This window comes from Emys orbicularis, chromosome 7 (genome assembly GCF_028017835.1).
Source record: "Emys orbicularis isolate rEmyOrb1 chromosome 7, rEmyOrb1.hap1, whole genome shotgun sequence".
NCBI classification, from domain to species: Eukaryota; Metazoa; Chordata; order Testudines; family Emydidae; genus Emys; species Emys orbicularis.
In genome coordinates this window covers 64,148,775-64,173,927 of record NC_088689.1, presented here as the reverse complement: position 1 = coordinate 64,173,927, position 25,153 = coordinate 64,148,775, and the positions used below count along the sequence as shown (strand labels likewise).

The 25,153-nt window shown below is 37.7% G+C and overlaps 1 protein-coding gene across 11 annotated transcripts in view; it reads right to left on the bottom strand.

Annotated features, from left to right (window-relative positions):
* The window catches only part of KCNMA1 (potassium calcium-activated channel subfamily M alpha 1), an 898,072-nt gene that overhangs the window by 235,000 nt on the left and 637,919 nt on the right, over window positions 1-25,153 (bottom strand). For all 11 annotated transcript variants that reach the window (XM_065407332.1, XM_065407334.1, XM_065407336.1 and 8 more), the window contains 4 exons: window positions 15,292-15,367; window positions 8,109-8,184; window positions 4,394-4,564; window positions 2,634-2,725 (listed from right to left, as the gene is read on the bottom strand). In XM_065407332.1, the coding sequence (XP_065263404.1) occupies window positions 2,634-2,725; window positions 4,394-4,564; window positions 8,109-8,184; window positions 15,292-15,367 (415 nt within the window). The remainder of the gene's footprint in view (window positions 1-2,633; window positions 2,726-4,393; window positions 4,565-8,108; window positions 8,185-15,291; window positions 15,368-25,153) is intronic.

The following is a 25,153-nucleotide window of genomic DNA, read 5'->3' as shown; positions in this document are numbered from 1 at the left end:
TATTTTAAGAGTCTGAACAACATCTTTCAACAAAGTTTAGCTGCTTTCATTTTGTAGACACTTTTAATTTTATCTGGAAACTTTTTGACATTAGAAATAGAACAACTGTAGTTTCTCATTATGTTTGCTGCCAGAATCTATGCTTGGTTGCTCAACTAAAGACCTTACATTGCTAATTACTTCCACATGCCCATATCCCAAGTGAAGGAAAACTTATTGGTTCTGACAGCCCATTCTCTCAACACTGAATTCCAAATGAAAACTCAAATTTTGGCCAAACATAACATTTCATCAATCTTGTTCTACTGACTGCAAAAGCAACATCAAACAAGGGGTGCTAATGGCTTTTTACTGAGCAGTTCCCAAGCTTATATTCTCTGATGATAGATCCACGTGAGCAAAGGACTTCTTTAAAGTACTTAGTAATTAGCTTTTGAACCAGGAAACAATGCGTAAAGTAAATTGAACAGTCTGTGTGCCGATGACAGAGTGAGTACAATTGACAAGCGATATGGACAGCAGAGACCAACAGAGAAAGAGCTAAAAACAAATAGAGCACGTATAAATAAAGCAAAAAGAAAAAGCCATGATAAAATAAGATGAAGCAAGCCCCAAAGCTAGCGGGAAGCCTGTGATCTGGGAGTTGAGGCCTTCAGGGTGTTGGAGTTTGACTGAAGATCAGGTCCAAGTTTAGAGACAACAGAGCAATGCTGGGTACCAGTGACAAAAAAAGACTAGACTAGGGGGAAATAAAACTGTATTTTTATAACTGTATTTATTAGATCATATTCTCTGCTGATGAAACTCCAATAAGAGTTACACCAGCAAATGCTGTGGTTTTATGTTTGAAAAGCTTCTAGACTTAAGAAATCTGGGACTGCATATAGGAAACTGAATAGACAGATATTAAGAGTAAACATTTGGGAGAAACTAGTGATGCCTCTCTCTCATGGTCAGATAAGGCAAATGACAATGAAAATGTTTTTATTAATCTTGAGGATTATAGACCCAACTGTTCCGAGTGAACTGTGCTAGCAGATTCCGGTACTGGTAGTAGTTGTATATTTTAGGCATTTGAGAGTATCTTAAAAAAAGCCGGGCGGGGAGGTGGGTAATGATTAAGGAGTTCTCTGCTTCACTGGGACATATTGTAATGCTCAGTGGTGTAAGAAATCAGTGAAGGAAAAGCTTTTACTTGTGGATCACATGATGTAAATCTGTGCTCAGGAATTAGCTGGTAAATGGTTACAGATCTTTAGAGACTCTCAACTCAACAAGGAAGAGAAATAACTTGATATTACCATATTCATGTCACATGAACATCATATGTAAAGTGATGGTTTCAAAGGGACTAAACTGAAATGCTTAATTCTCAAAGATGAGGGGAGGGACAAACAATTTGATTCCACTAAAAAGGATTATTCAGAGTATCCTCTATTATGTTCTGTGGGAAGGTGTATGTGAAAGGTCTTGAGGACAACAGGCCAGTTTTCTCCATGTATTCACTGGAATGGCAGAAGGATGAGCTGAACTAAAGGGAAGATGGGAAAACTAGTAAAGTGGGGCAGAAAAGAGAATATTATTCTCTCAGTACATAGACCTTATTTGAGACTATTTCCCAACAGATCTAACATGGCTTTCAGATAGACTTGGTTGTAACATGGTCAAGATGGAAAAAAAAGGCATTCGATGGAAATGTAAAGCAGTTAATTTTTGAAGGTTTATGTGGCCTGTTTAAGCATAAGTGTTGCTACCAGCCAAAAAGAATTATTCTTATGTGGTTATAGCACTACTCTGATAATGAATTCTTTTTTTTTTTTTAGGATTAGCATATCTTTTTTCAGGGCAGGGTGTGTAATGGTTTTTAAAAGGCTGTTCTAAATCCTGAGAAGTGCCGAGCACCTGCAAACGCCAAATTAAGTCAATTGGAGCTGCATGTAGTTAGCATCTCTTAGGATTTGATCAATGAAAAGTAGCAATATCATCTTCCAGTGTGGCCATCATAATTAAATAACCTGAACAACATAAAGGGCCCATGTTGTGTTCTGCCATACCCAATTTTCTCATGGACTGAATAATTTCAAAATGACGACCAGTATAATTACTTGCTCAAGAGACAATCAAGTGATGTCTAACTGGTTGATGCTTAGAAAAGTGTGATATGACCTTGTTCCACAAGCTAACTGCAGATGCAATAGCAGGGTTCCTTCCAGAATATATCAGTTTAGTTCTAGTGGTATCCAGAGACTCTCTAGAAAAAGGGGCAAAATATTGTGACTTGTACCTTAGCATGGCCCAGGTCTCTAATAACATAGTGTGACAACTCTCTGGTGGTGACATTTGATGTCACAGAGCACAAGCATATTAGGGAGTGTCCATGAGTCAGATGTCACCACATTCAGGGGTTCTTTAGCGTGTCACAACCACACCTGGTCTTTTTTGACTTACTTTCTGCCTCGGGTTGAGTTAAAAGTCCCGCCGTATTTCTTCCGATTAAGGATGAGAGCAGCAATTTCTGGCACGTAGCGAGCAAACATTGCCTACATGCATGAAACAAAAAAACAAAAAAAGAAAATGGCATGCAGAGAGTGTTCTACTGCAGCAGAGGCAGCAGAGCCTCTTGGAATACTTACTTTCTTCCACTAACCGCACTATAGGAACCACCATATTTCTTGCGGTTTCCTATTAACTCTATGATTTCAGGGACGTAGCTGGCAAACATGGCCTAAGAAGAAGATAGGAGACAGAAGAAAAGACTAAAAAGAGAGGCCAAAGAAAGGGGGATGATGAATATTTTCAGAAGATATATATCTTTTAAGATCTGAAAATGCAAAAGAATTAGACCTTTAAAAGTATTTTTAAAATTTAAAAAAAAAAAAAAGCAAATTATAAAACAAAATAAGAGGGTTCAATGTAAAAGTTGGTCTTGAAGAAGATGTACACTTGGTAAACTAAAGTAATGGTCAAAAGAGGGAAAAAAGCACACAAAACAAAAGAAGAACAAAATAAAGTCAAATTGGCATCTAATTGTAAAATATTGGCTGTGTCTAATTCTTCCTGAAGAGGGGGGAAAAAACTATTCAAAGATTACATGCTGAAAAAAACAAAAGTGGATATTACTATTGTTACTTTTTTTTTTATTTCTTTTTTTTTTTTGGAAGATAGGTGGACTTTTTTCCCCTTAATGAAGATTCAAAAGAAGACAAAAACAATATGGTGCCAGGCATTTGCCCGCTCTCAAGAATCAAAATGATGTCAACTCCCCCCAAAAAACCCAAAACAAAAACAACCTTTTTCAAAAGTTTTGTTTTTAAAAGATTTGTAAGAACACCTGACAGAAAAAGGTAGTAAGGAGAAAAAAAAATGATCTGCCATGTTTTGTCCAACAAACATCTTGCTTGTGGCTGGATACTTCTAAGAGCTGCTGCCAGTCAACTTGGTCTCTTTATCCGTATGCAAATATGTGTGTCTTTTGTATGTAAGTGCATATATATTATACATATTGCATTGATAATGTATCTGTTATACATATACCTCCTACAGAGAGACGTATGCATATGTACAATAAATATGTGTATAACAATACATATATGCATGTAAATGTACAATACATATATTGTGAATGAATTTTAATTCACACTTACCTTACAGAGTATAAATCTTAACATAAACTGCTCTTTTAAAAGACAAAATGCAGCAGTTGCTGTAGTGGTGCTAGCAATGATAAAAAAAGATAATTTGACATAGAACAATTAGTAATTTTAGTGCTGTGTACATACTTATTTGAACAGGAAAAGGAGTGATACAATTTGCTGAGTTAAAAGGAAATTTGTTATGTTTATACTAAACATAGTCTACTGTGAGTGAACATTATGACATGGTTGCATGTTTGAAATTAAAGAGAGCATGGTTTGCTAATGTCTGGATCCGGCATGCTGCTCTTTAAGGCAGTACTAAGCCACAGTGTTTGTTGGAATTCTGGGAAGGAACACAGAGGGTGAGGGAGGGCTCTTGAAACCGCAAACTTCCTTCAAAATATCAATGACCATCATCAAACAATGCACAGTTAGTGTCACTGAAAAGTAATGGACTGTAAATAATACTGTAAATAGAATTGCTAAGGCACTTCATGTATTTACATGCATTACTTTCTTAAATATATTAGAGTTATTCTTACTGTAGATTAATGACAATCTCTACAAAAATGTGACAAGATCTGGCTTAACAAGATACTTGTCTTATAAAAAGAAAAAGATATGCAGCTGAGTTGTTTAAAATTCTTATGATTTTAACTTACTAAACCAGATGCTACAGTTCAGGTTGCTGCTTAATAAACTTTAGGGGATATAAAAGAGCTGGTATTAAAGTAGTAGTAGCAATAAAGAGATTTTACCAATCCCCCGAGGATGAAGAAGACCATGAAAAGGCGACCAAGGGTTGTTTTTGCATAAACATCTCCATAGCCAACAGTGGACATTGTAACCATTAGTAAATAAACACATTCCCAATATGTAAGTGGTTGGTTATTTTGGAAATTTTCCCATGGATCCCCTGAGTTCTCCACCTACAACATAAAAGGACAAATATAATGATTTAATAGGGCAATAACAGATTAATACTAGTTGTAATTACTTACTTTTGTCTAATTGGCATGCATATAATGCTGGAAACATTTAACCAATAAAGAGCCAAATTCTGCCTTAATTAGAGTTGTACAATTCCACTGCTACCATACAGGGTCTTCTTGCTTACGTTACTTGTGGAAAACACTATCACTAATCATTACTAGAGTATTTAGTTCATAATGGAATCCAGATTGTCTCACTTTCCTTTTCCTTCTAAAATAACGCACGGCCAATGATGTCATGTACATAGTAATGATCGTTAGTTAACCACATGTATACGTCATGAGAAACAGATCTCTGGCTCCAAAAACTCATAACTTTTTGTTCCATAAGCACAAGCTTCTACAATCAAAACTCAAGTCTTTACTAGCTATCAGCAGAACATGATTTATGCCCAATCATCAGAGGGAAAGATAATTACAAATGACTAAACAGTTGAGCAGATCTCACTATACCCAGCAGAGAGAACTGCTACACATATCAAGAGTTCATTATGGCCTGACCGATGAATTGGTTGAGATCTTGTAAGCTACAGTTCTTTTATAACCCCCTATTTTCATGCATCTATAAGACTGGAATTGCCATGCTAGATCAGACACGAGGTCTATCTAGTTCAGCATCCTTTCTCTGACAGTGACCAGTAACAACTTAGTTTGACTATAAAGACTGGTTCCAGTCTAAAATTCATCAAGGAGCAAATTTTCAAAAGGATCCCTGAAGTGAACCTGCAATGCTAGTAAGTGCATTAATCTATGCAATCAAAACTCTGGGAGAATTCTGTGCATGCTCAAGTTATAGTCTCCTTTATTCAATTCATGCATAAGTACATGCAGACAAATAGAAGCACTTGAAAATATTTGGGCAAAATTTAAAAGGCACCTAATTGAAAAGTTGTCTCTTAAAATTCTGAATATGGAAATAAACAAAACAATTAAAAAAATAAGCTTGCCATTTTTAACCATTCCTCCTAAGCTTCCTGAACACTTCAGGCTACAAGAACGGGAAGAAAGCAGAGTGACTTTATCTTGTTTCTGAACGGTAAATAAAATGCTTTCAAATTCCAAACAAGGCAACACAGAGATCTGTGTTTAAAATTACTATAGAGCAGAGATTCCCAAACTGTGATCTATGGATCACTTGCTGGTAGTCCTAGGAGAACTGGCGGTTCCATGGGTCTGCTCCCACACCCCTCTTATTTTCCAGCTCTTAAATTTTATTAAAAAGCAGCTAAAATACAGTAAGTAATTTCCAGATTTTATTTCCCCATGTAGCCAGTTATTGCAGTAACCACAGGGATGATATGTGATTATGAATGGGAAGGAAAATATCCTTATGATAATCTTTCCATGAGATGCGGTCCACATTATGAAATTATAAAGTTGAGAAACCCCTGCAGTAGAATTGGACCACCTGCACTAAAAAGCATGCAAAGAAAGTGTGAAAAACACTGAAACAGAATATCAACGATTATTAAACTTTTAAAAACCTGCTTCTCAAATCTAGAAAAATAATACCTGAACTACTAATAAATAATTAATAACAACGCATAGCACAATTATAACATGTTTTGGCCATCTCCGGCCAACATAACATCTCCCGCCAGCATAGCGCCAGTGTGGACAGCGCTGAGGTCGCTGTAACTTGCATCCTTCAGGGGGTGTCTTTTTCACACCCCGGAGCAACATAAGTTAGATTGACTTAAGCGGTAGTGTAGACCTACCCTGAGTCTGGTCTTTTGAAGTCTATGATGATGCTTGTATCACAAAAGTCACAGAGGAGTATATTTGTGATATGAGAGAGACAAGGTGGGTGAGAATATATTTCATTGGACCAACTGCTGTTGGGGAGAGACATAGGTGCTGACTTTTATTTTTCCCCATGGGTGCTCTACCACCACTCCATCCTAAGGCCCCACCCCAACTTTGCCCCTTCCCCCAAGGCCCCACCCTCTCTTCATCTCTTCCCACACTAGCTCCGCTCCCTCCCCTGAGTCCCAGCCCTCGCTCCGCCTCTTCCCACTCTGCCCCTTCCCCGAGGTCCCCACTCTCCCACGGCTCCTTTATCTCCATCCTAACCCAATCCCCTCCCTGAGCTGCCGATCAAGCTGTTTGGCGGTGCTGCTGATCAGCCGTGCCCCAGATTAGCTGATTTGGGGCACTGCCAAACAGCTGTAGCTGGTGGGTGCTGAGCACCCACAATTTTTTTTCCATGGATGCTCCAGCCCCGGAGCAACCATGGAGTCAGCGCCTATGGTGAAAGACAAGCATCTTTTGAAAGTATTGTGCAGATTTCCTTTGAGGAAGAGGTCTGATAAGTCAGATACAGAGCGATCGCTTTTTGAAGTGTTCACCCACAAGTGCTAGGATGTTTTTGTCTTTTATCATTTTCCTGTGTGATATAGGTGTTAGAAATGTAGTCATCAACAGAAATAAGGACATTATAGGGCATTCCAATTTTGAAATGGTATATACGATATGAATATTTTCTTAGCGTGGAAAACAGACATTTGGACAAATGACTACCTTCCATAATTAAAAGATCAAGGATCTAATTTTAACCACATGTACACTAATGTAAATTCAGAATAATTCAATTGAAGTCAATGAAGTTACTCCAGACTTACACTGATGTAACTGAAATCAGAATCTGGCCCGAAATCTATTGTTGCATAGATTGATGCTACTAACAATCTGATATCTTATTGACCTTGAGTTAGGCAAAATTATCTGCTACGTAATGTACATCTAAAGTCATATTAAATTGTATTTACAAAATATAATTGACAGTAAACAATTCATTTCAAAACTTCTATTGCTTTTTTAACTTTTAAAATGCAGATTAATGCCATTACTTTACAACTGAGATCTTTTTTAATTATAGAAGTGTTTAAAACATACAGCTAATCAATACTGAATAAGAGCTTAAACCATCAAATGTAGATAATATTTTTGTCGCGGTGAAAGTGATATGATTTTTTTTTTTAAATGAATAAGGCAGAGAACTAATCTCTAAGAACCCTACTCTAAAATGTTAGTAAATCAGATTAATTCTTCTGAAAATACAGAACTGCTTTTTTGGCGAAGCCATGTGTTTCCCAGGATGGCCATTCTTAGAAACAGGGTGCCATTATCATTTATGCTGTACCAGCCTTTTTTGACAAGTACTCTTGGTAATTATTAAGGAAATATTGCCACCTAGTGGTAGGATGTGATTATTAAAAGAGTTCTATTAAAATCCAAGTCCCAGACTTACGTAACTATTACTGAACCTAAACAGGGAGGTTAATGAAGTGAATATTACTTACTGTTCAGAATTAGTTTTGGGTACAAGGCTGGAAAGTCAGGCAGCTGTGATGCCTTTCTTTATTGTTCTTTGTAACAGTGTCAAGGGATTATCCTAAGCAAGGTAATTTCAGGTAATAAAGCAGCGCAGAGGAGCTGATCCATGAAAAAAACCTGATGAAGTATTTTCAAGTATACTTACCAAATGTATGAACCCAGCTGCTGTCAGCCATGTGCTGATAAATATAGAGCACAGATTCACCAGCTTGATGGAATTACTGCACAAACAAACAAATATATATTATATTCTACAGGTAAGTTGTAACAGGAACACAAGTTATATAAACACACTTTTTAATGAGTATCTGTACACAGAAAGAGAGTTTACTGTGTATATACTTTAGGCCTGAAGTTCCTCATATAGATTTTTGTGGGAACAGGAGCAGGCGCTGTCTGGGAATTTAAAAAATACTGAAAAAATATATGCAAAAAAACATTATTACATAGCTTGCAATATGACAGGTTTCAGAGTAGCAGCCGTGTTAGTCTGTATCCGCAAAAAGAACAGGAGTACTTGCGGCACCTTATCTCTAAGGTGCCACAAGTACTCCTGTTCTTATAGCTTGCAATGTCTGCTTTCACAGATTTTAAACGGTTTTATATGCAGCTTTTGTGAAGCTATTAAATAGAATGAATGATATTTTAGAAAAGTTCTAAGAGATTTGATCATGATCAAATAGGAGATACCACAGGCCTAAAACATCCATTCTTTCTCTATTGTCACATTACCATTTCCTTTCTTTATTTATTCCTCTTTCCCGCTTTTTTCCTCTGCTTATTTCTATTTGGATTCGGAATAGCAATTAGTTCAGCATAAATACTTTGGGCCGGATTCTCAGCTGGTGTAGATCCAAAGAACTCACGGGAGCTACATCAATTTACATTATCTTGGAAACAGACCTTTTATCCTTATAACATGTATTTGTACATCTCTGCTTTTTTCCCAATCTATTTCATTTTTTCTGCTTGGTGTGTTTCTTCAGTATGCTTTTTGCTTTTAGCCCCATCTCTGCAGAGACCTTATATATTGTGAGCAGCCCCATTCATGAAAAATGCATTTACTGAGTTCAATGGAATAGCTCATTGCGTATAAAGTTAAACACCTGTGTAAATCGTTGCGGGATGGAGATTTTATCCTGCACATATGGAAAATAATCAATGAATAGATTATTGCAGTTAATCTGTAGGCGCTATATTCTGACTGGTAAATTTGGAGCTATGCTGTCATGGGAATTAGGATAATGTAAGGGTGTTAGGTCTCCATGTGAATGTCCCGCCCCCTTTGTGGGAAGAGGGGAGGCATTCTCCTTCTGCAAGAGGATGATGAAACTTGCAGTGTACTGGTGCTTCTGTGGGTTTTCCCCATATACGCTATGATTTTGCAACACATTGCTGGTGAAAACACTTCCTTGTATGAAGGAATAAAAGCAAGAAGGTCAATTTGCTATCTTTTGTGAGATTATTTTATTCATTATTCTTGAGCATTCAAGTGGTCAGTAGGTATGCGCGAACATATTTGTTAATCCTGAAAGTTCCACCTATTTTTGTGCATGGTTTATCCCAAAATTTGTACCAGAAAATGCATTATTAATTATTTTTCTGTTTAAAAAGTTTCAATCATCCAGCCAGAGAGTAGAAACAATACCACGTGACTCAGGTGATGGATTGCACATTCTGAATAAGGACTAGTTGATGTGAATGCATAGCATAAACTTTCTTAATATTATTTGACTAAATGTTTGCAAGTATCAAATACATGAATAGATATCAGGATCAGTTAGAGAACAATATGCAAATAGGAAAAAGGGTTAAATAGCAATGAATATTATTATATTATAAATGATTTGACCACATCTACTCTTGATATTAGTAGTTCAGCTAACATCAAGCTAAAACTTTACATAAAGTATCAGATAAGATACTTTTCCTTTTTATAAACACACAAAAATGTTATGAATCCATAGAGTCCATGTTGCTGTAATTCAATCTCATTTTCAGCTAATAACAATCCCCCAGCTAATAAGCAAGCCTAATTTTAATGCTTTGATTTTAAATATTCTTGAAGTGTTTTGGAAAACTTTATTAGTGGCTGCAGTAATCTAGGTTGGAAGATGTTCTTGTGTAGGAAGTATTTTTTCCTAAAGCTTTTACAGACTGATACATCATGGCCCTGACCCTTCAGTCCCTTCTGGATGTGTATTTGCATGTCTTTGAATGTTTATGGGATCAGAACCCAGGTCTGTAGCTATACTGGGTCTTGAGCGATAGAAGGTAGACAAGGAGGATAATATGGTGTTTTTTAATTGTCCAATCATATATAATTTGGGGCTAAATTGTAGCTATTAAAGGCACAGCTTCATTAGGGGGAAAAAGGAGTTGTGGATGTGGCAGTGCACTAATGATAGTGGCCAGATGTGGTAAAGATTAGGCTTCCAAATTAAATAATGTTTACATTTACAGTTCATACATAAGACCCCATTTTGCAAATTACTCTGTACAGATGAACCTCTGCAGCCACACTGGAGTCAAGTTACTTTGCCCCATCAAGATTGGATGTTTTTTTCTAAAAGATATTCTTTAGTTCAAACCAGAATTCAGCTTTGGCCCATGTGACCCTCAGGGCCCTACAGGTAGTATATATATTTTGTGGATGTGGCCTGCATAACACACAGAGAGCTGCATATGCAGCCCACAATGGTAAATAGGTTGAGAACCTCTGGGGTAAGGTTTGATTTTGACACTTATTTATAAATATATTTTTATACATCTGTTTTTTGTTTTATAATTAAATTAAAAAGGCTCTTCTTAAAGAAAAGAGGGTGCAAGTACTGTTAGTGTTTTTTATTTTAAGAGTAACCTTCACACTGGTAGAAGATAATGGATTAAAAAATGTGATTTACTGATCGATCAAATGCTTGTCATTCAGTTTGCTAAGTACAGTCATATTCAGCTGTCTGAACGTCTTTGAGCAATACATACTCTGATATTGCATGCGGATAACTAAGTACGCCAGTTGTCCCACTGGACTGGTAAATGGTTAACATATTATATCATATCATATCCTATTGGTGGTTACATTTGATCATAACATAGGATTCAAACCTCTGTGTCCTTAGATTAGACCAAAAGGCATCATTCAGAAGGATGCAGTGCTTCGTTATTAAAGTCTGAATATTGCTCATCCATGAATTTCAGGGGGGAAAAGCTTCTCAATAATGCAATAATATGTCAATCAGCCTCCAGGTGCTATCTTTATTTTTATATATAGATATATAAAAATAAATAAATGGTATTAAAGCACTACTTTGATTCTTCTTGAGGTCTATTTTATTTTTTACATGTTTATTCATAATTGTACCTTGTCTGTCCTTTATGAAATACCCCCATCTTTCTGCCAGAGACTAAATATAGATGAAAGATTAGTCACAAACATTTTCCTGCTCTTTAAGCTCTTTCCAACATCTGTGCAAAATCCCTTATTGTGAGGCTTACCTAAAGCCCTGTAGTTCTATTGAAACCTTGTATAAAACGGTGAAGGGAAAAAACTAACTATATTCAATCTTCTAAAACATGGGGGGGGGGGGACATTAACAATTCTGAAAAAGATATATTACATTTCATAGGTAAGTACATAAACTTTAAATTAGTAAGGGCCATGGTTAGCCTCCTAGAGGTTCAGTTTACACAAGTAGGCTGTAAACTCTTTCTGCATCCATAGAGGGTCTGCTAAAGAACAGTTAGGCATTTTTTAAATGGTCTGATAATTACACAACACCCAACAACTACCTGTTTAATATACTCCCTTTCCATTTGTAAAGTGTTCTAGCTGCTTCCTGTGGATCACAGTATTATGAATGGCCCTTCTGCTGATGGTATGAATGAGATTTGTTCCTTTAATCCGAGTCCTTCAATTGCTACATTCACTCAGCGTCTCTCTTTGACTTTGTATTATAGAAAATAAAACCTTGCAGGCAGTAATTTTAATTTAGGGGTTAAAGTCAATAATATTTTCCAAGGGAGGGGAATTCTCTTCCTTCCCAGCAAGACCAGATATTACAGGCACTGTCTTTGCACATGAGATAGAGAAGAAGGGATGTGCTGCATAACCCATCAGTATTACACCATACTTGTCAATAGATGTTGCTGCTGAACACACAACATACTAAAATGGTCCCTTATGTTATTTGTTTAGAGCATTCTTCACACAAGCATGGATCACTTAAGAGAGGAATATGAAATAATACATTCAGAATTGTTTAAACAATCCAAAGAGTTAATGTTTAAAATATAATTATTTCAGTGTTGATAATGATAAATTGTATTTATTATTGCAGCTGAACATTTCAGGCTCTATCCTGAGCCTTCTGATATTTGGCTTGCCTTGCAAATCAGCTGCTATGTGTGCATGCATTTCCCATTGGCTTCAACAGTATTTGGCCTTCATATTCAGATATGAACAACAATATTTTAAAATGTCTACAGAAGCATAATACAGGATCCTACAATGTTTTACAGCTCTCTCTATCCAGGAGACACTTCACCTGTGGCTGAAGTGAAGTCATCTGCATGATAGAATGCAGCAGCTGTTTTACAGCATACAGTTCTAAATCACAGTTTAGGGCAGAAAGTGAGGAACACCTCTGTATATAACAAACTTCTGTTAGAATTTATGTAGGCAGAATGTATTTAATCAAAAAAAGGAATTTAGTGAATTAACTGAGTTAACTGTTCTAACTCTTGCAAAAGTGCTAAAGGATGATTAGTAACCACAAGTGGTCAGCACCTTGGTTTTACATCTCATCTGAAAGATTATAATACAAAAATATTATGAAAAGCTTTCTTTTTCCACATTTGATTTTATTTACAGAATAATTTTGATATATAGCACCTATGAGCATCGCTGATGGAAATAGTGTTTGTTGGTGCTGGCTAGAATTCCACACAATTTTTGTATGTATGGCCTATCACAATGGGCTTTAATGCTAGGTGTGTCTGGTTACAAGTTATACTTAAGTGCATGATTTGCACATTTTGTTCCATTATTAATTATTCTTAATGCTTATCAGATACATTTTCCTCCCTCTTTCTTTTTCTGTTTTTAGGTTATGGGGTTAATTTTGCACATTGTATCCATTTAAAAACACCACCACCAACAATAAAGCTTCCAGGTCTAATTTCAGGTCTAGTATAACTGAAGGCAACTGCATTGAAGTCAATAAAATAATACCCATTCATTCCAGTTTGGCCCACAAATTTTATACAATGATACTTTTTGGACACCAGTAGTATTTTATACTATTAAATTGTCTTTAGGTTTATTAAATGAGACATGAGATATCAGATGTGCCTGATTACTGCATGCTCAAGAATAGGGTGGGACACATGAAACAATTTATTTTGAGGCCTTTGATGATTTTTAAATTAAAAGAATTGTTTAGTGATAAACCAGTTTGGGTTAATCAACTGAGTAAAACTGAAAGGCAGCCACATAAGTAAGCTGGATTTGAAGGGCTTTATAGTAATCAGAACAGGAGATTTACGAATGCTTGCATATTCATGTAAATAATTACAAAGATGATGAGCATCTAATTTGGGAGGAAAGTTTGGCACCAGACAAATGTTGTTATGAACAAAGGGGTCAAGTCCTAAGCCAGCTTTAAATGGAACACATTTAATTAATGCATCTCCCCTTCACTTACTGTTCTGGAGCCTTAAAATTCCACCACTCCTGAAGGGGATTTGAATCTTTATCCAAAGCCTACTGAAGTCATTGCGAGTCCTTCTACTGACTTCAGTGGGCTTTGGATAAGATTCTGTGTGTTCTGCAAGGAGATTTTAATACACTGAGTTTCTGTAACAATTACACTTTCTCTCTGCAGGACCAGTGGCATTTTAAGGCTACAGGACTGAGTTTCTCTGTGTGTTTATTAAACTAGTTTCATTATTTTAAGAAGAAAAACTACATTGGCTACATGCTCACACAGTTCCAGGCAGATCTTAAGCCAATTCCAGAGTCATTTAGGATCTCTTTCAATATGAAAGGTTGACTAATGAGAACAGTTTTAAGGTTTTAAAGGGTTGCAGAGCCTGCTGGTTGGCATGAACCTGTGCACATCTGAAGGGTCTATTTACTCACCAACAGTAGGGTGATTTACATGGGTTCATTGCTCATTAAGGGTAATAAACTCCACCTGAGTTACACACCCTCAAATATGTGATGATGAATCAGTAGGGAAAGAGAAGGGGGATTTTAAAGTGGAACTGAACTTCTAGTATTTAAAAATAATTACTAGAACATTAGTTCAATATTTTAGCTGGTGTATTTTAATGCATGTTAAAAAGTTAATCCCTTTGCTGCTGTGAAACATGGCACAGTCCCTTTGGTGCTTCAAGGTGATTAACTAATGCGCATAGTAGTAGCTAATGTGCATTCTGCTTCCCATACCAAGTATGTTCAGCCACACAAAAGCAGTTAAAATGAGAACAACACTGTTGTTACCTGAAGTATTTTAAACATCCTTCTAAAGGAACGCTTATGACAATGAACGGAATGAGATATCCAGAGTGGAAAATCAATGTAAAAAATGTTTTTGAAATCTAAGATTTTCATAATGATGAAGAACCATAATGATTATCTCTAAACTGCCATCTCCCTGTTGGGTGTTTTGTTGGGCAAGTTATTTCTAATTTAATGAGACAAAGTAGGGATCCAGAATGAGGAAGGATGGATTATTTAATCAATGTGTAGATCTATCACTCTGCCTTTACATTTATAATCACTCAGTCCCTTGAATATTACAGGTATAAAAATGTATCAAGTGAAATATCAACAGATGATATCAAAGAGACATTTAAATTGATAAACCATTCACCAGAAATACAGGATGGAATGGGAATTTAGAAAACAAGAGATGACTATATATTTGTATGAGAAATAAGACCATATATTAGGAGGCACTTAGTTCACCAATGCAGCAGGTTCACCAATGAAACTAGTCACCAATCACACTAATAATCAGATTTACTAAAAGATGGAATAGCTGCATGGATGAGGCTCAAACATGACTTGACTCATGAATGTGCCTTAGAGTCTAGTGTCTTTGATGAAAATAACATCAGGGAAAAAAGTCAAAAGGGGTGGGTGGGTGGGTGGGTGTGTGTGCGCGCATGCATACATATAAAAAATTTGCGTTTTGGTGTGTGCTATTCAAACCATAACTTCCATTCATTCTAATGGCATTATGAAAGGAGAAATTACCTCTGACTATGACTATAAACTGGAGAAGACAGACTACAGACAGGTTAAGTAGGTATTAAAGTCTTACCTTGTTTTTAGGATATTCAGAAACTGCAAAATTTCTGAAAACTGTATCAGTCTAAGGGCTCTTAAAAATCTTAAACCTGCATAAAAAGAGAATCAGACATAACTCCAGTGCATAGTGACCCATACTGTTATAACATCCGACTTACAATGGTAACAATCAATGAAATCAATGGTATGTAGCATACAGAATGTCAAATACCTTTGAAGTGTTCTTCCATATTTAATAGTCCCAAGATCTTGACCAGCTTTTTTCAGTTTAATTTAGATCTGTTTCTATACCCTACCAGAAATGCATACTTCAAGTATTAAGTTATGGTGTGGGAAATTTAAACAGCTATGATTACCTCAGAGCTAAGAAGAAAAAACTTTACTTAGCCTCAGTTGGTAGTCTTAGTGCCCATATTCCTCTCTTCTAGAATGGCTTACTATTGCAAATATAGATATATAGATACTCCTGAAAGCTCACAACTCCCCCAGTGCTTAGCAAAAACTAAGAGATTATGGGCAAGAGATCTGATAACCTGATTTTTGAAGGGAAAAAAAACCCCCAAACAGTGGATAGGCCTGATTAAATTGGTAATTCTTAATGACGTAAAATCTTTTATTAGGTTATAATGCTCCATATCCCCACCCCAAACGCTAAAACTTCAGACAGGGATATGTAGTTACCATGTACTGTGGCTTTAAAAAAGGTAAAACTACTGCATTTGCCTTCAAGCAGGTTACAATTACAGTAAATGACTGAACTTTGGTTCTTAGAAAAATAATATTTATAAAGAGATAGCATTGAGTTGTTGAAATCAGGTTGCTTGGATAGCAATTCTCAGACAGCTGCAGGGCCAGACAGAGAGAGCGAGCGAGAGAGCAAGAGAAAATACCATAAAAGATTAAGGGCTTAAATTACTGAGAGACTTATGCTGGTACTAAACAATTTTGCTGCAGATCTTTGGCATATGAGTAAAGGTACATTGTGTATTTTATATATACAGCTTATAAAGTTAAAAAGAAGGCTTTTGAGGATTTTTTTTTTTTTAACTGCACAGTAGGGCCAAGAGTTACATAAAAATTGCTTAATATGGTAGCTTGACCACTAGGGTTGGGCCTAGGGCAACGTCAACTCATGCATCCTCCTTACTGACATTTTTAATTTAGTAACAACTAATAATCTCATTTAGCACATATACAGCACTTTCTATTTTCAAAGTGCTAACTAAGGATACAATGCTACAAAAACTTAACCACATGTACAACTTGACTCATAGCAGTTGACTCCAGTGGGACTACTCACAAAAGTGAAATTATACATGTGTTTGCAGAGTTAATTTTACAACACGCCAGTGAAGTAGTTACATATTATTATTCTTATCGTCATCATTATTTCCAAGTGATGCAAAGCAGTCTTAACGAGGTTGAAGATCTTATGTGTAAAATGGGCATAATAATACTTCACTGAGTACTTTACAAGGGTATTGTGAGAATTAATCAAGATTTGTAGTCACCTGAGATCTAGATTAAAAAAAAAACCAATACAAAACTGCTCGATATTACTAAATTTTCCATATGATCCCAATTATCAAGTCAGTAGTTTAGGAACAGGTAACAAGAAAGCTAAGCTATATTATCCTGTTTCAAAAGAAAAGTCTGCTTCTTGGAGACAAAAATAACCAAAAGCTGCTAAGAAGGCTGGGAAAGGTTATGGTTAGCTCCAAAATCTCTATTTCCAACTCCTCACAGTGATTTTTACCTATTTTAAATGGTCAGACAAAGGAGGCACAACACACCCAGGAGCAAATGGTTACAGTAAATTGTTTGCTGCAGCTGAAAAATCATTAGCAGTGAGGTTCTACAATTGCTATAGCCTACATCATTTTAAAAATGTTCCTTCAGGGAATAATACTTGAAAAAGAAAGTGAATGGGTTAGAGGCCAGTTTACTTAAAAACAGCACTGCTCAGGGTGACACAACCCTTGCATCTTTTTCATGAAGCCGTCTTTTTTGCGTAGTTATCAGTTTATTGCCAAGGTGAGTCTTTTAAAATGAAGGTGAAGCATCAAATCCCAGAAACTATATAGCATGTGCCATGAATGATATCCAAAGATGGTGAATGGGGATGCGGTAAAAATAACACTATCATCATGGCATCTGATATTTCCTCATCTGTGGACCTGAACCTAAAACACTAAAACAAACTTTTCAGAAGGTTCTGAAATACCTGTTTAGCTTCCTCAACCAACGTTTATTTTTCATGCATCGCTGCACATCCAAACGGAAGCCAGGACAGGAAGTGCCATCATAATAAAAAGGCAGACTATCCTACATGTATTACTACCCTGACTGGAATCACGGAGGGAATTTTACAGCAACCTGCTCTGACAACATTTCCAGCTAATGCTTTCTGACATTAATAGGTGCACGTATTATGGACAAGCATGGGAAAACTAAGTCTTTTCAGTGCCCTTCTGAATGGAACCCAAAGCTTTATACCTGTATTACTACTAGTGCTCCCAATTTATGCTGTTTATTTCTCTTGATGTTTACAAAAGTTAATTGCTGATATTTTAGGAGAAAAAATACGTGTTATAAATATTCAAACATGTTTTTGAATTATATAAAAAACTGCCTTCCTCTGAAACCCTGCACATTTGGTGAAAGTTTGGGACCCACCATTCAAACTGAGTTGGGACATCATCATTTTCCTTGGATAAAATTCCCCTACATGAAGCACATTTAATCAGAACAATTTAGGGAGGCTAAATACATCCTCCAAAATGGAACCAAACCACAGGCTTATAGTGAAACACCCCTGTTGACCCTTGATGCCTGATATTGGAAGGTTTATGCTGATGTTTAAACTAAAATTTATATGTTAGGAAAAGCGAATATGCTTAAAAATGTTAATATTAAAGCTCTAATGCAAGAAGTGAAAAACAAAATGTATAAATAGTGGAAATAGACTTTGCAATAAATTTGAGGCCTAATGGAGGCTAGCAGTTAGCATGAGGCCTAAATTCTTCACATAAGTGCTTGACCTAGAATTATAAGATTTAACAATACGTATCTTGTGATAAACAAGTAAGCAGCAAAGGAACTGTTGACCTGTGACCCCTGACTTATCTTGGAAGGTTTATGCTTAAAATCAAACTATAATCTAAATATTAGGGAAAGTTAAAATGCTTAAAGATGTTGATAATAAAAATAATTAAAGCTGTAATGCAAGTAAGGAAAACAAATGTAAAATTACGGTTATAGGCTTTACAAAAGTATGAGACCTACATACTGTAGTTGTTAGCCTATAGTGCTTATCCTAAGGTTATAAGATTTTGTGATAAACAAGAAAACCACAGAAGGGCATTTTACACTTGAAATAATGGATTTTGGGGGGATTTTTGGTAAACGTATTAATGTGTTGGAAATATTGGGAAATTTATGACGCAAGTATCTTATGCTAGCAAACGGAACTTTAATTATGGTTCCCTGGAATGACAAACATGGGCAGAAGGCTGAGACCTAAATCAAATATGGTCCTGGATGTGTGTGTGGGGGGGGGGGGGAGCGGGGTAAGGAAAAAGGATACAAAAATACAGTCAGACCAGCCTCCGGTTGGGACGCTGGGATGACAGGATGGTGGAAATCTGGAACATCATTCCCACTTACTTTTCCTAACATCTTTCCCTTCTCTGATGCTTCTGGGTGGTCTTCAGAAGGTTGTGACTATGCATAATGGTGACTGTTTCCCTACACTTATTTTACTTGCATGTATTTAAGTACTATAGTCCTCATGTCTGTGTGTGATTCACCAAACTCATCTTCTATAATACATTTACATAGCCACCTGCGTAAACGAACCTGTTATTAGTGACTTGTGCATCTTGCACTCTAAATTAATCAAAGGCTACAGAACAGACTAAGCTTAAAATGATAGAGTTTTATGGGCTTTTGGAATATATATCCATGGAACAAACCCACATTTACATGTCAAAACCATTGTTAGGGATAGCTCAGTGGTTTGAGCATTGGCCTGCTAAACCCAGGGTTGTGAGTTCAATCCTTGAGGGGGCCATTTGGGGATTTAGTTGGGGATTGATCCTGCTTTGAGCAGGGGGTTGGACTAGATGATCTCCTGAGGTCCCTTCCAACCCTAATAATCTATGATTCTATGACATAAATTGGTCATACCAGCCGGAATCCCAACATTGGTCTCCCAGAATACCAAACATGGGAAGGGGACTGAGACTTAATCAAATATGGTCCCAGACATGTGTGAGTGTAAGAGAAAGGTGTATAGAAGAGTTCTATGCCCAGTCCTTAGTTGGGACATCACGATGACAGGACAGTGGAAACCTTATTGTCACTCCCATTTACAGTGCTTCTCCAGTTACTATTCTTTCCATCTTCATTCCAAATGATCTCCATAAGGTTGAGAGTATGCACAATGCCGGGCATTGTTTTGCTATACTTATCTTTATTTTTCTTTGCTTATAATTATACTTGCACCCTTGAATTTCAGTACTAAATAAAGTCTTCATGTCTCTACATACATAAAAACATAACCTATGAGAGAAGATTGAAAATGGCCCTTGAGGAATTCCACCACGATTTCAACAATTTCCACCCCACATCAACCTCAGCCTGGACCAGTCCACACAAGAGATCCACTTCCTGGACACTACAGTGCAAATAAGTGATGGTCACAAACACCATCCTGTACCGGAAACCTACTGACCGCTATACTTACCTACATGCCTCCAGCTTTCATCCAGACCACATCACATGATCCACAGTCTACAGCTAAGCTCTAAGATACAACCGCATTTGCTCCAATCCCTCAGACAGAAACAAACACCTACAGGAGCTCTATCAAGTGTTCTTAAAACTACAATACCCACCTGCTGAAGTGAAGAAACAGATTGACAGAGCCAAAAGGGTACACAGAAGTCACCTACTACAGGACAGGCCCAACAAAGAAAGTAACAGAACGCCACTAGCTGTCACCTTCAGCCCCCAACTAAAACCTCTCCAGTGCATCATCAAGGATCTACAACCTATCCTGAAGGACGATCCCTCACTCTCACAGACCTTGGGAGACAGGCCAGTCCTCGCTTACAGACAGCCCTCCAACCTGAAGCAAATACTCACCAGCAACTACACACCACACACACTACACACCACACACTATCCCAGGAACCTGTCCCTGCAACAAACCCCGTTGCCAACTCTGTCCACATATCTATTCAAGGGACACCATCATAGGATCTAACCACATCAGCCACACCATCAGGGGCTCATTCACCTGCACATCTACCAATGTGATATATGCCATCATGTGCCAGCAATGCCCCTCTGCCATGTATATTGGCCAAACTGGACAGTCTCTACGCAAAAGAATAAATGGACACAAATCTGACGTCAAGAATTATAACATTAAAACACCAGTCAGAGACCACTTCAGTCTCCCTGGTCACTCAATAATAGACTTGAAAGTGGCAATTCTTCAACAAAAAAACTTCAAAAACTGACTCCAATGAGAAACTGCAGAACTGAAATTAATTTGCAAACTGGACACCACAAATTAGGCCTGAATAAAGACTGGGAGTGGATGGGTCACTACAAAAACTAATTTCCCAATGCTAATTTCCCCCTACTGTTACTCACACCTTCTTGTCAACATTTGTAGTAGTAATCAGGGTGGCCCATTTCAAAAGTGATTTTTCCTCCTGTTGATAATAGCCCACTTCCACTTTAACTGAATTGTCTCGTTAGAACTGACCCCCTACAAAATCACTAGGCACCTTAAAATTCAAGCCACTAATCTCTCAAACTGATTACTAAAATACACATTTGGAAAGTAGACGATGGAGGCCAAATTTCCAAAGAAACCTGAAACAGTCTCTAACTGTACACAAGCCATCAATGGCAGGTGTAAGGGATGGAAGGCAGACATCCAATTGTTAGATTTGTACAAAATTACAGGCCTTTAAAAAAAACTGGCCATAAGTAAAGTTTTCAATCTCCAGAACTGACATGGGAGAATTCTCTTTTTTCTGATCGGAGATACACACTTCACTTATTTGCTTAGAGGTTGAGCTCCGGTCCCACTAAGCCATTCATTTCAGTGAAGTTCCAGGCACTCAAGTTTTCATCAGTGATATGTCCAGTGTGCTTGGAAACTGAATTGCTGCATCACAAACGAACTGCTTCAAAGTCCACTGAAGCCAATGGGAGTCTGTCAATTGATTTCAGTGCATGATAGATCAAAGCTCATCAAGGCCCCTTCCTGTGAGAGGTGAATACTCAACACCCCATTGATTTCTGCATCTATGCTTGAGAGCTGGAAGGCAGCCTGCCTGGTGCGAAGGTTGCGGATCTCTCGAGGCATCTAGATAGACTTATGTGTAGTGCTGGGGAGGAGCCGGTGGTCGTGGTACATGTAGGTACCAATGACATAGGGAAGGGTAGGAGAGATGTCCTGGAAGCCAAATTTAGGCTGCTAGGGAAGAGACTGAAATCCAGGACCTCTATGGTGGCATTTTCAGAAATGCTCCCAGTTCCACGCGCAGGGCCAGGTAGGCAGGCAGAGCTTCAGAGTCTCAATGCGTGAATGAGACGATGGTGTAGAGAGGAGGGGTTCACGTTCATTAGGAACTGGGGAAACTTCTGGGATGGGGGGAGCCTATACAGGAGAGATGGGCTCCACCTAAACCAAAGTGGAACCAGACTGCTGGCACTAAACATTAAAAAGGTTGTAGAGCAGTTTTTAAACTAGGAGATGGGGGAAAGCCGACTGCTGCAGAGGAGCGTGTGGATCGGACACAGACTTCTCTTAGGGGAGAGTCTGATGATAGAGAATCTCCAGGTTATAGTCAGGAGCAGAGGACTGAAAAGTATAATGTAAGGGCCGGATCAGATGATAAACAGCCACATAAAAAAGAATCTGGCACATCAGAAAAAGGCAGGCTAATAAACAGGGACAAGTTTTTAAAGTGCTTGTACACAAATGCCAGAAGTCTAAATAATAAGATGGGTGAACTAGAGTGCCTTGTGATAAAGGAGGATATAGATATAATAGGCATCACAGAAACCTGGTGGACTGAGAGCAATCAATGGGACACAATCATTCCGGGGTACAAAATATATCGGAAGGACAGAACAGGCCGTGCAGGGGGAGGAGTGGCACTATATGTTAAAGAAAGTGTAGATTCAAATGAAGTAAAAATCTTAAGCGAATCCACAGGTTCCATAGAGTCTCTATGGATAGAAATTTCATGCTCTAGTAAAAATATAACATTAGGGATCTATTATCGACCACGTGACCAGGACAGTAATAGTGATGATGAAATGCTAAGGGAAATTAGAGAGGCTATCAAAATAAAGAACCCAATAATAGTGCGGGATTTCAATTATCCCTATATTGACTGGGAACATTTCACTTCAGGACGAAATGCAGAGATAAAATTTCTCGATACTTTAAATGACTGCTTCATGGAGCAGCTGGTACGGGAACCCACAAGGGGAGAGGCGACTCTAGATTTAATCCTGAGTGGAGCGCAGGAGCTGGTCCAAGAGGTAACTATAGCGGGGACCGCTTGGAAATAGTGACCATAATACAATAGCATTCAACATCCCTGTGGTGGGAAGAACACCTCAACTGCCCAACACTGTGGCCTTTAATTTCAAAAGGGGGGAACTATACAAAAATGAGGGGGTTAGTTAGACAAAAGTTAAAAGGTTCAGTGACTAAAGTGAAATCCCTGCAAGTTGCGTGGGCCCTTTTTAAAGACACCATAATAGAGGCTCAACTTCAATGTATACCCCAAATTAAGAAAAACAGTAAAAGAACTAAAAAAGAGCCACCGTGGCTTAACAACCATGTAAAAGAAGCAGTGAGAGATAAAAAGACTTCCTTTAAAAAGTGGAAGTCAAATCCTAGTGAGGCAAATAGAAAGGAGCACAAACACTGCCAACTTAAGTGCAAGAGTGTAATAAGAAAAGCCAAAGAGGAGTTTGAAGAACGGCTAGCCAAAAACTCCAAAGGTAATAACAAAATGTTTTTTAAGTACATCAGAAGCAGGAAGCCTGCTAAACAACCAGTGGGGCCCCTTGACGATGAAAATACAAAAGGAGCGCTTAAAGATGATAAAGTCATTGCGGAGAAACTAAATGGATTCTTTGCTTCAGTCTTCACGGCTGAGGATGTTAGGGAGATTCCCAAACCTGAGCTGGCTTTTGTAGGTGACAAATCTGAGGAACTGTCACAGATTGAAGTATCACTAGAGGAGGTTTTGGAATTAATTGATAAACTCAACATTAACAAGTCACCGGGACCAGATGGCATTCACCCAAGAGTTCTGAAAGAACTCAAATGTGAAGTTGCGGAACTATTAACTAAGGTTTGTAACCTGTCCTTTAAATCGGCTTCGGTACCCAATGACTGGAAGTTAGCTAATGTAACGCCAATATTTAAAAAGGGCTCTAGAGGTGATCCCGGCAATTACAGACTGGTAAGTCTAACGTCGGTACCGGGCAAATTAGTTGAAACAATAGTAAAGAACAAAATTGTCAGACACATAGAAAAACATAAACTCTTGAGCAATAGTCAACATGGTTTCTGTAAAGGGAAATCGTGTCTTACTAATCTATTAGAGTTCTTTGAAGGGGTCAACAAACATGTGGACAAGGGGGATCCGGTGGACATAGTGTACTTAGATTTCCAGAAAGCCTTTGACAAGGTCCCTCACCAAAGGCTCTTACGTAAATTAAGCTGTCATGGGATAAAAGGGAAGGTCCTTTCATGGATTGAGAACTGGTTAAAGGACAGGGAACAAAGGGTAGGAATTAATGGTAAATTCTCAGAATGGAGAGGGGTAACTAGTGGTGTTCCCCAAGGGTCAGTCCTAGGACCTATCCTATTCAATTTATTTATAAATGATCTGGAGAAAGGGGTAAACAGTGAGGTGGCAAAGTTTGCAGATGATACTAAACTACTCAAGATAGTTAAGACCAAAGCAGATTGTGAAGAACTTCAAAAAGATCTCACAAAACTAAGTGATTGGGCAACAAAATGGCAAATGAAATTTAATGTGGATAAATGTAAAGTAATGCACATTGGAAAAAATAACCCCAACTATACATACAACATGATGGGGGCTAATTTAGCTACAACGAGTCAGGAAAAAGATCTTGGCGTCATTGTGGATAGTTCTCTAAAGATGTCCACGCAGTGTGCAGAGGCGGTCAAAAAAGCAAACAGGATGTTAGGAATCATTAAAAAGGGGATAGAGAATAAGACTGAGAATATATTATTGCCCTTATATAAATCCATGGTTCGCCCACATCTCGAATACTGTGTACAGATGTGGTCTCCTCACCTCAAAAAAGATATTCTAGCACTAGAAAAGGTTCAGAAAAGAGCAACTAAAATGATTAAGGGTTTAGAGGGGGTCCCATATGAGGAAAGATTAAAGAGGCTAGGACTCTTCAGTTTGGAAAAGAGAAGACTAAGGGGGGACATGATAGAGGTATATAAAACCATGAGTGATGTTGAGAAAGTGGATAAGGAAAAGTTATTTACTTATTCCCATAATACAAGAACTAGGGGTCACCAAAAGAAATTAATAGGCAGCAGGTTTAAAACAAATAAAAGGAAGTTCTTCTTCACGCAGCGCACAGTCAACTTGTGGAACTCCTTACCTGAGGAGGTTGTGAAGGCTAGGACTATAACAATGTTTAAAAGGGGACTGGATAAATTCATGGTGGCTAAGTCCATAAATGGCTATTAGCCAGGATGGGTAAGAATGGTGTCCCTAGCCTCTGTTCGTCAGAGGATGGAGATGGATGGCAGGAGAGAGATCACTTGATCATTGCCT